The 11,875-nt window shown below is 36.7% G+C and overlaps 1 protein-coding gene across 3 annotated transcripts in view; it reads right to left on the bottom strand.

The window, feature by feature from the left end:
- Positions 1-668: 668 nt before the first annotated feature.
- LOC111075283 (protein unc-13 homolog 4B) overlaps positions 669-11,875 on the bottom strand; it is a 75,068-nt gene continuing 63,861 nt past the window's right edge. For 2 of the 3 annotated variants that reach the window (XM_022368452.2, XM_041593651.1), the window contains 10 exons: positions 10,443-11,263; positions 5,728-5,942; positions 4,809-5,086; positions 4,656-4,746; positions 4,529-4,602; positions 2,622-2,987; positions 2,310-2,567; positions 2,080-2,249; positions 883-1,061; positions 669-823 (listed from right to left, as the gene is read on the bottom strand). In XM_022368452.2, the coding sequence (XP_022224144.2) occupies positions 732-823; positions 883-1,061; positions 2,080-2,249; positions 2,310-2,567; positions 2,622-2,987; positions 4,529-4,602; positions 4,656-4,746; positions 4,809-5,086; positions 5,728-5,942; positions 10,443-11,263 (2,544 nt within the window). In that variant the 3' untranslated portion in view covers positions 669-731. Of the gene's footprint in view, positions 824-882; positions 1,062-2,079; positions 2,250-2,309; positions 2,568-2,621; positions 2,988-4,528; positions 4,603-4,655; positions 4,747-4,808; positions 5,087-5,727; positions 5,943-10,442; positions 11,264-11,875 lie in introns of those variants that run through there. The other variant, XM_041593652.1, reaches the window with a different exon arrangement.

Genomic DNA, 11,875 nt, shown 5'->3' with positions numbered 1-11,875 from the left:
GAGGTAGTTCAAAGTGGTAACGCATTATATAACCTGATGAGATTACTTAAATTAGCACAAAGTCAAAGAATCAGTTACAGACTGCGACCAATGTCAAGTCGCATAATTGTCCTTAATGATGAGTTCTTGTGGGGTCGGAAGGGGGCGTGGCAAAATTTTGAAATACATTTGCAATAGTGTTACTCGTATATCACATGAGTCTGGAAACAAAATTTGGTTGCTCTAGCTCATCTGAGAACTAGGCGATAAACAAGACGGAAGGACGGACGGACAGACGGACGGAGGGTTAGACAGAAAGACATCGACTCTGCTATTGACGTTGATCCAGAAGGTTGTTTATGCAAAATAGAAGAAAACTGCAGAGCGCATTGTGGGCCTATAATTCTATAATATTTTTTTTTTCCTTACATTCGTGATTAGGCCTATAAGAATCTGTTGCAGCAACATTCTATGTGCTAATGTCCTCTGAAATCTTTAGTCTGCTTAAGCCATTTTGCTTTGCCAAAGATTCAATTATTCTTCGTCACTTCTAAATTGGTACAAATTTGTGTGATTAAAATGTCTTTATGAATAAAATCATGTTTTAAATCGATATCAATCCAATCAGTCGTATCCAGGAGTGCCCCTCAACTTTAAGAGAACGCCTTTCCCGTTAATGAAAGTATATGTTTTAAAATGCTAGACTTTATTTTGATGTGTAAAAACAAATTTAATATATAATTTGTTGCATCTTAGGAATACGATTTGTTTTTCAATTTTTTTATAAAATCCTTAGCCTGTTTATCGCCTTGTCTAAATTCCAGAGCACGGAGCGCTTCTGAATCTGAAATAAAAAAATTTCAACTTACTCATACATACATATTTTTAAGAAAAACGAGTCACCTGTATACTCTGGTCGAGACAAATTCATAACTATTTGTTCTCCTTCAGATTCCATGAGATCACTGAATGATATATAGCATTCTCCTATGTACTGACTTGACATACCAAATAGATCCTTATCTTTTACACTGAACAAAATTAAGCTATTTCCTGCGGTCCTCTGCTGCTCATTCAAATTTCTAAAATACAAAAAATAAAGAAAAAAATTAAGAAAAACGAGGGGTAACGTTGTTAGGCGCGTCTAAAGCCGCGCCACAACTTTTAAACCCGGTACTCAGTCAGTAATATTCAAGAATAAAATCAGGCAGGCTTCGGCTTTCACTTTTTCAAAAAATTTCCGATTTACTTTTGAAAATGGAAAGTTAGGTGCTGCCGCATTTGTAAATCGCAAAATGTTTCCGTTTTCAAAACGGCAACAAATTCCTCGCCTAAGTGAAATGTTAACGGCTTTTTATACAACAAATCTTTAATTGCAAAAGGAAAAAAATAGATGAGGGACTGATACATTGTCATGGATTTGACACCATTATCAATGCAATTGAGCTTGTGCCCTTTTTATAAATAATTTTTATTTAAACCAACCTCAAATTTGGACCTGAAAAAATTGTTCAGGGCAACACAAGTAGTGCAGCTATGGCAGCCCGATTTGGGTATCAATAAATCTCTGTTAAACATAACAGCGCCCTTTTTGTATGAGCTGGCACTAAAGCGTGGGTATGACAGCAATAAATTTTGCGCTTAACAGTACAGGAGAAAATAAAACTTACTTTTGCGAATGTCAGAGCGCCTTGAAATGAAAAGTATGACTTTTTGCTGAAAACATAAAACGCAAAAGTAAGTGAAAGTGAAAACCTGTTTCCAATTTTTTTTTGCTACATCTGCATCTCTCTCTCTGTCTTCTCACACCAACACGTAATTCTTGCTCATTCTCCGTCAGAGAGCGCACACTGTGCGCCACAGATTTGTAGAAGTGTGATAACAAATGAGTCTGGGAACAAAAATTTGGTTTCTCTATCTTTTATATTCTCTGAGATATAGGCGCTCAACAAGGCGGACGGACAGACAGACAATATCGACTCGATGCTGACCAAGGATATGTACTATGTACCGGGTATACAAATTTATGACAAAAAGTATAATCTAAGTTTTATGACAAAAAATATAATCTTAGTTTTTTCTGCAGGTATTTGTACTTACATACAAAATTCCTGATCGTACAGTGGAAAACAATTTTTATGGTGAACAGTAGTCTTTACTGGTGATATACCATTAAATCGACTTGTGGGTATGAAACTAGCTTTGGTAAATGAATCGACCAAGCCATTTGAATCCATTGGAAGCAAATTGCGCGCATTTAATATGGTAAGCTTTAATAGAAAAATAAAAATATACTTTATTGTTTAATTTATCTATAGTGTTTTACTTACTAATAAACTTGCATCTGTAAGCTCAGCCCTTATGGTAAGTTGTCCAAAGGGTGATAATGGTTGATTTTTTTGATATTGCAATCGCTCGATATAATATTGATGAATAAGATCTGCTGTTTCAAGGGCATAAGCGTCAAGCCTACTTTGAATTGTAGACAAAATGTTTACGTCCGTTTCAACGTTACCCATTTTGAAGCAATATATCATTGTCTGAAGGGTGTCCTTTAAATTTTTGAAATATGCTGGTGGCCGTCGTTTCTTTAAAACATAAAACGTTATAGCTATCAGATACTTATGAGAAAGAGTACTTACATCAAGATTTGATTGAATTAGGTCATAAAGTATTATCGATAGCTCTGACCAAATGCTTTCCAATATTCTTTCAAAGTTTACTTCATTAAGTGTGTTGTAGAGAGTATCCAATGAACTTTCTAAATACATCATCAGTTGGTCCATAGAATTCGAATCCTTATGAAGGACTTCCGCACCTTCAGCCAAATAGAGTTTCATTGGAGGTGCCATTTTATGGGCAACAATTTCAATGAGCTCCACAATTTGATTGCGTTCGGTGTCTAATGCATTTTCAATAACAGTATGTATAGTAGATGCGCATCTGTCAGCCTCCAAATTCGTGCGATATTCTCCTAATTTTTGTATGACATTGTCGATGCCCAGTTCCTGAATGCCGTGAATGCAGAAAAAATTAATCAATTGCATTTTTGTTACTTGAAAGGCAGATTTATTTCCAACTTGTCCATAAATTCATATAATGTTACTGTTATTTACTCTTCACCGCTAATTCTCTTCATACGCTCTCCTCGAGTTTAGTACGGACATGAGGTGTCCTCCTCCTCTCTAGGAGAGAGATCAATAGAGACATCAATAAAGTATTCACTCAAAAGAGCGTATCTCCACCATTAGACAGGTGTTCAAAGAGAAAAACGACAGGCGCTCAAAAAATTTCGCTTTTCATTGGGACTATCTGCTGTTAATAGAAATCTGATCGCAGCGTGTTTCTAGTATATACGTCTATTTTTAGATTTAAGGGTTAGAAGAGTGTAAGCTAAAGGCCCAGTACCCGCTTTCTCTAGCTTTTATGGTCTCTTTCTTCTGCCTGCTGCATGTGAATATTTACATGAATATAATACCATATACTCTGTAATAAACATGGAATCCAACATTGTTTCTGATACTAGATTTTGGGCTCTGAACGATAACATTATTTTAATTTTTTTAATGGTTTGTTTCTTTTATAATTTTGAAAATGCGGTGTGGTTTTTAATAGTTTCGGTTCAAATTTTAGGAAGAGGCACAGAAAATAAAATATCGGGCGAAATGTCACTGCATTAGCAACAACTACATCTAATAACAATACAAGGATGAAAATATCAAAGGCAACAAAAAACAAAAGACCTCGATAGGTCGCGATTTCCCAAGAATTCTCAAGCGTGAAGGGTTGTGTGGGTTGTGCGATCGAGCAATGCGAGTGCGCAGGGCGCTTCTCCCTAGTTATTGTATATAATATTTAAATTAATACGTTTTTAACGTTTAAAGCAGTGCTCGCATACAGTGCCCGTTTTAAAGTGCGCTTGTGTATTTAGCTAAAACCCGAAGATGCCTGAGATCGAAAACGTTTTATGCTTTACACTGCGATAAACGATTTGTAGTAAGAGTTTCAATTATTTCGTGCTAATACTTTCGTGTGAAATAAAAATTGAAAAAAATAGGCAACAGACAACATAATAACATATGACGTCTTGCGCATATTTTGGATGAAGAAAAAGTTTTGTTCCCAATTTTCATTAAACATGTTTTCTCCCAGTTGTCCTTCAGTTGAGCTCTTCGACCGATTTAGTAAAAACAATCAAATTACACCTATACGTCAACGAAACGTAAGACCTGGTAAAAACATTCCCGCAGTCCGTGAGTCTTTCTCAAGTCTGCATTAAATTTCATTTCGACGAGACTTGGTCCAACAATGTCCAAAATCCAATCGCCCAATAGCTAGGGAATGACAACTAGATTCACGAAAGGGACTGCGATTTTATTATTGAGGATAATTTTTCGATTAACGTGTCAACAAGTTGTGTTCTCCCTCCCAAAAAGCTGGTACCACAATGATATTTTGCAACTGCAGTTCGATGCCAACCCAAGCAAACGTAGTAAACAGTATATATAAACACAATAGATATCCTCTTCAAGGGTGTAAAAAGGCTTACCTTTATAAATGATGGTAAGCTCTGACGGATGTAATCCATATTGTTAATTGCTAGACACCATTCTTCTGATAAAACTAGCAGGTCAAAAAAATTAATATATGAAAACTTTTTATGTTAAATTGCTTACTGAACATCTTGTTGTTATCCCCGAGTTTAGTTAACTTTTCGACTCTTTGTGACATTCGTTGAGCATAGAAAATGCAGCATCGACATAGATCCTATTTAAATAGTTGATAATACGTTTAGAATATGGTTTTGTTACATGTGGTTTAGATCTTACATTTACAATTTTAGCTATAAATATATAGGAGCCCTCAATTTCTGGCCAATCAAGCTGTTGCCAAAATATTTTAATTTGATAAAAAATTGAGAGAGTATCCACAGCAGAAGAGCTGTATTTTACGGTTTCGTCGACCGCCTTTAGTTGATCCAGATCTATAGCTTTCTGGATACGATTGAGGGCCTTTATTATTGAAATGTCAAGCCAGTGTGTCACACCTGTCTCGAACCATTGATAAAATCCACTCATTTCCAATTCATCGGTACACAGTGATTCTCCTATAATATAAAAATAAAAATTTCATAATACATATCTTATTTATATTCCAAAAACCAAGACAGGCTAGCTTCATGCCGAAGATTTGTATACCCTTGCAGATTAATCCTTTCTGCGGGTGCTCTGTAAATTAGTTATCTAATATTGAAAAAAACAAATGCCACAAAAGTTGTATTCTAAATTGGCTTGTTTGATATTGGTACATATGTACATACATATTTAGTTCATAAGGGAATTTCCATGATGTCAAACGGAATAACCAGACACATTTAAAGTGAAAAAAATAAAAGCCTTATATTTTTAAAAAGGGCTAACATCGAAAAAAAAACCCCATTCACATGTGACAAAAAAGAAGTCGTGTTAAAAATCAAATACAATTTAAAAAATAATTGGAACTCATGTTTTTGGAAATGTGTTTACATATATTTAAATCAAATATTTATATTTGCTTTTATATTTCCGGTGGACCTTTCGGTGGATCTTCCCAATATGTATGTATTTTTAGTGCTTCGAAACTTTTGTTTCCGAAAGAAAAAATAAGGAGATATGTGGGTTTGCACAAAACAGACAAACTTTTGATGTTCTTAAGAAATGTAAATTGGTCGCAAATGCATACTTCTTTGGCTTAAAGATAAAGTTTTACCTAGTTGGACGTATCGCTTGAGCACCAAATAAAGTTCAAATAATGTTGTTCCCATATTCAAATTATCGATTTTCGGCAAATATTCGAATTGATCGTCTGGAACATCCAATCTTTTAATGTTATTGCATACGTCTTTGATAATTGATTTACAGATTTCATTCAGCTTTGAGTCATATAACAAATAAAGGATAGCTGAATAGTTTAATTGAATTTTGCTGAAATGAATAATGTAATAAAACAGTTAACAACAATATAGCCATGTAGGTTATTTTTATAGTTTTAATGTTGGCCTTACAGGATTTTTTAATTTCCCACAATTATTTTAAATAGTCAGAACGTGTTTGACAATACCTGGTACTCAGTCATTAACGAGCAGGAACGTGTGAGACGCTTGTGGGAACGCGACTCTACTTGTATACCCGTAATCAGTCAGTATATACATTTTTGAGCTTATGACTTATGTAAAATTTTAAAAAAAATTTAATTTTACATTTTTTTGCTACATCTGTTATCTACATCTATTTATACAATGTATACTCTACTTCTACAATTTAGGTTGTACATCAACCATTTATGTCTGGACGTTGATATACAATGACTGCACCATCAAGTGGCCCATGCGACACCAAGCCGAAGCCTGTTACGCGCGGAACCAAGGCAGAAACGCAGCCCCTCCTCCCGCCCAACCGACCGAGGGGCGCTGCCGCATGACGCGCGACGCATGTTACCGAACCGATCGCGAGCATGCAGGAAAGATAGGTGTTAGACTAAAATTCGAGGAAAATTAGAGCTTAACACAACTCAAAGGGCTAAACATGCAAAGATAGCTAAGAAATAGTACTAATTACGGGTAAGGTATGTTAGTATTAGTGATTTATGAAGAGGAAGGGAATTAGTAGTTGATATTATGTGGTAGAGGGAATTGAAGTACGAGCAAAGTAACCTAAATGGTTCGTGCAAGGAAAATTTCGATCTACAAAGCGGAAGGAACAAAGGAATGAAGTTTCTAGTAGATCTAATAGGAATCGTAAAGTTTATGCGGCTCAACAAGTCAGGGCTATCTACGTCACCCTTGATCAGGTTGTGCATAAAAATCACACCAAGCATTCGACTAACTAAGGTTGGAAGGTTTATTAAAAGCAATATACGAGGATAAGATGACAGTCTCACACCTGCATCCCAGTTAAGGCCACGCAGAGCAAAAAGTAAAAAGTTTTTCTGGACTGATTCTATACGGTCCTGGTGTACTTTGTACTGGGGGCACCATACACAAGAGCCGTACTCTAAAATCGGACGAAAAAAGCGAGATGTGGAGAGTCTTCGTTATATAGGGGTCGTCAAATTCCTTTGACCACCTCTTTATAAACCCAAGCACACCCATGGCCTTATTTACCATGGTAGAAATGTGTTCAGAAAACTTTAAATTTGGGTCTAATTTAACACCAAGATCATCAACCAAGGTAATTCTCTCAAGAGAACCACCGCAGAGGCTATAAGGAGCCAAAAGGGGGCTGCAGCGATGAAATGTCATTACTTTGCATTTCGAGGCATTTAGGTGTTACATATTTGCACAACACCATGACTGAAAGTTATTGAGATCGGATTGCAAGCGAGAGTGAAATGAAATGTCCTTATACTGGACACAAAGTTTAACATCATCCGCATACATGAGTACTCGAGAGTTTGTTAATACTGAAGGCAGATCATTAATAAAGAGTGTTAATAGTAGGGGGCCTAGATGGCTGCCCTGTGGAGTTTTTGAAGAGGACTCCTTGAGACCTAGAACGAAGGTAGCTAGCAATCCATCTCAAAAGATTAGGCGGAAACCCTAAAAGGTAAAGTTTTTGTGCTAAAAGGGAATGGTTTACAGAATCGAATGCTTTACTAAAATCAAATGACATCCGTCTGCAAGTTACCTTGAAAGCCTTTAATGATACAAGAGGTAAACTCTAATAAATTTGTGGTTGTTGATCGTCGCCTTACAAATCCGTGCTGGGACGGAGATATAAGTGATTTGCAGAGATGTTGCAAGTGCGGAGTTAAAATTTTTTCAAACATTTTAGGAATAGCGGATAACTTAGATTTACCTCTATAATTATTTACATCAGACTTGCTACCTTTCTTATGGAGCGAAATAATAAAAGATTCCTTCCAGATGGGGGGGGAAGCATGAAGAGGTAATGGATAGGGTGAATAGTTTAAGCAAAGGTCCACACAGAGCGTCGGCACAGTACCTAAGTACACAGCCGGGAACTCCGTCGGGACCTGGTGAAAACACCGGCTTAACTAGTCGAAGATCATGCAGCAGTGAGCTTTCATTTTACAAGGGGCTGAAGATGCCATTCGACCTTGGTAAACTGTATGAATACGGCTGACCAGAGTAGCTTTCATGAGAATAAGTTGTTTGGAAAAATTTGGCAAAAAGATCGGCAATTGCCTGATCATTGTTTGCTGACATATTGAGAAAAGATAACGAGGATGGATGTGCGGACGTTCTACGCTTACTATTTACGAAGCTGTAAAACTGTTTAGGGTCCTGTGAAAATCGTATCCTGCATCGAGATAGGTAGTTCTTATAGCATTGAGCGTTAAGAACGGAGAAATTTGACCGAGCTATTACATAGTGAGAAAGAGAAGATGAAGAACCAACTTCTCGAAATTTTTTATAAAGTCTTGATTTTACATTTTTTAGACTGGATAACTCTTTGGTAAACCAAGGAGGCTTTCCAGATCTAACCGGACAAGAAAGTGGGACACAAGAATCAAAAAATGTGTCAAGTATATTGTAAAAAATGTTTGTGCCTTTCATAACGTCAGTGCACAAATACAGAGCGGACCAATCAAAATCACTAATGAGGTTATTAAACTTCGTAAACTCGGCTTTACGAAAGCAGCGGACACGTTCAGATAGCCTACCCATTCGATCCAATACAGTAGGGCCAATATCGACTGACACTTCGAATGTAGGATGGTAGGAGTCTTCAGGTATTGTGAGCGGAAGGGCTCGGGTTAACAACGCTATGGTCGGATCCGAGACAAAACACAGATCAAAGATGACTTGAGACAGGGATAGGTCTAGCAAGCCGTCGATAAAGTCATGTCGTGACATGGGCACTAGGTTATTAGACTCGTTTACCGAAGACCAAAAAGTACCTGGCAAATTGAAATCACCAAGAACTATCATATGGTCTTTATCTGATAGCGAGGAAGAAACAGTTTTTAAAGCGGACAGGTGATGCTCGTATATTAAGATATCCGAGGAAGGTGGAATATACGAGCAAGTAATGAATATGGAAAAGCCTGGGAGAATCAGTTTTACGCACAGGAATTCTAGGTCTTGTTGAACCTGGACCATGAAATGTTCCGACGTGAAGTTTGAGTCCACTGCAATAAGGACGAACGGTCATTTCTAAAAATGGTGTACCGACCTGCCAAAACTTCGGAACTAAGGATGTCCGGCTTTAACCAGGTCTCGGTGAACACAATAACATGGGACGAGAATGCGAGACTCTCAAGGAAAAGAGTGCTGAGCTTACTACGCAAGCCTCTAGCATTCTGGTACGTAACTACAACAGAGGATGTTAGTTTTTTGGATGGGTGGAAGTAGAGGTGGAAGATGAGGATTGAGATGGACATGGAGCACTGGTCTGAATACTAGGAAGAGTAATGGGAGGCCTATTCTTTTTCTTAGCCTTAAACTCTTTAACCACCAAATGCTCCGGCCAAAACTTGGCGGAACAAATGGTTTCAAATTGAGTTGGGGAGAAATAAGATATTCTTCAATCTGGCTATAATAATGAGATCTAGACGGCAAGCAAGACGGACAGACAGACAGACAGAGACTCGGCTATTGATGCTGATCAAGAATATATATACTTTATGGTGCCGGAAACGTTTCCTACTCTGCGTTACACACATCCACTTTTACCACAAATCTAATATACCCCTTAACTCTTTTTGAGTACGGGTATAGAAAAGATGTAAATAAAAAATGTAAATAAAATATTGCGTGCACTTGGACCAGGTGTCGCGATGGTGATGGTGGAAACATAGAAAGAGAGATGCAGTGCAGTGTTATATTTCCTGCACTTTATCTAATCTGCTTTTAGATGTTTCCATACGTTTCAAGGCCTCAAGACAGGATTTCCTTAATACTACATTTTTTGGGGTCTATTGTAAGTTCAAAGTACGAGGTAGTGATCTACTCATCCAGGTATACAACCTAATTTTTGGCTCGTGCAAAGTAAATATAAAAGTTGTGCATTTGTCGCCCAGTGTTATCACTGAAACGAAAATCATAGTAAAAATGTTAAAATAAGTTAACCTTAGCCTACTGGTATAAATACTGACTGAGTACGGGTATAAAAGTAGAGTCGCGGCCACTGCAACTTACAACGTTCCATCCAGTTTTTATTACTCATACGTAATTAAAAAATAAATAAGTGGAATAAAAAAGGTTACATTGGCCGTTTCACAGGCTAGATACAAAGTCCTGTGCTGTGTCAACACACACATGCAAGCATAATTTCCATTACTCATGTGGTTTTTTGAGCATCAGAAAATCACTTTTTAGATATGGAATTTCATTACAATAATTAAGACTGCTGAACTTTTTTGGGACTTTGAATCTTAATTATCTTAATCTTTTTAATAAATATAAATATAAATTCAACAATATATAAAGATAGATGTACATTTTTTTTTTTTTAACTTACTGGTAAAACAGTTTATCGAAATATTCCATTGCGCGCTGAAGGTCAGACCGGATCATTTGAATGAGTTTTATGATATACTGCAATTTTTCTTCATCAGTTTCATTATCTTTTGAGTATTTGCTACCCTCTACAATATGTTCCAGCCATTCTTTCGTACCGGTATTGATAGCATCTATTATGGCAGAATCAATATTGCATATCCTTTGAGCATCATTTCTATGAATCCAACCGTACACAGACGTTGGAAAAATATCTATAGTCACTGGAACTTCAAAAAGTTTAACTTTTCCCAAAATATCTAGAACCTCGTTTACAGCTCTTGTTACGTTCAGATCACTGACGGTTTTATACCGTATCTTTCGTAACACTGCAAAACAAGAGGGAAGTATACGCCTTACTCCATCCCAATATGTAGCAAGATCTTCTGAATCTTTCTGCATACATCTAATTACTGGAGTCAATATGTCGAGTATAGAATTAAATAGTGAAAAATTCAGTTTGTGAGTTTCATGTATGATACTATATGCATGCCATTGGCTAATGGCGCAATCAACAGAGGTCAATCCACTTTGAACGGCATGTTGGGATCGGATAATTTCAGCGTTTGCGCTAAATTTTCCACTCCACCAATAATATGCCACTTGCGAGGTTTCCAGCTCATACATCAATAAAAGCTTTAGTAAATTTTTATGCTCCTGTACGGCCACGCTCTTGTTCTTTTCAGCGCTCAGGGTGAGATTTACCAAAATTGATCCTCGACTTCGAGCTTTATTTCCTTTTTCTAGATTATACCAAACTGTCAGTCCACAAACTGGAATAGACTAATTAAATTAAAAACAGTGAGTAAAACAAAAAAATCAAAATAATATACATAGTCCAGTAGTGGTAGATTAAAATGGTATAGAAATAAAGGCTTTTTTTGCTAAATAAAATACTCTGTTTCCAGATTGGAGTTTATAATACGGTCTTTTAATAGAGTTTTAATTTAGAGCTCTAGTGTTAGTGCTCTATTCTCGGTGTAGGGTCAATCGATCCCACGTGTGCTAAGAAAGAGTTATGCTGGGTACAGTCTGCAACTAGCTAGAAAAGTACATATAATGCTCTTATTAGCAGCCATGCTTATTCAAAAATGAATTGCTCAATCACATATATACAAATTTGTATTAGCGGGAAAAATTTAGGATAACAATAGATGCCTGATTGATACATTGACATGGATTTGGCACAATTACCACTGCAATTGAGCTTGTGCCCTTCTTATAAATAATTTTTATTTACACCAACCTCACAATTGGTCTGCGCTTGTTGCGCATTCACTAAATGTTGTTCATTTAGTGAATTCGTGCGAACGCTATCGCAGCCCAATTTGGTTATCGATAGATCCAACAACAGCACATTTTTACATATGACTCTTAGCTGAAAATGTCAAACGC

The sequence above is a fragment of the Drosophila obscura genome, unplaced genomic scaffold, assembly GCF_018151105.1.
Source record: "Drosophila obscura isolate BZ-5 IFL unplaced genomic scaffold, ASM1815110v1 contig_192, whole genome shotgun sequence".
In the NCBI taxonomy this organism is placed as follows: Eukaryota; Metazoa; Arthropoda; class Insecta; order Diptera; family Drosophilidae; genus Drosophila; species Drosophila obscura.
The sequence above is the reverse complement of the archived record's forward strand: the minus strand, read 5'-3'. Positions and strand labels throughout refer to the sequence as shown.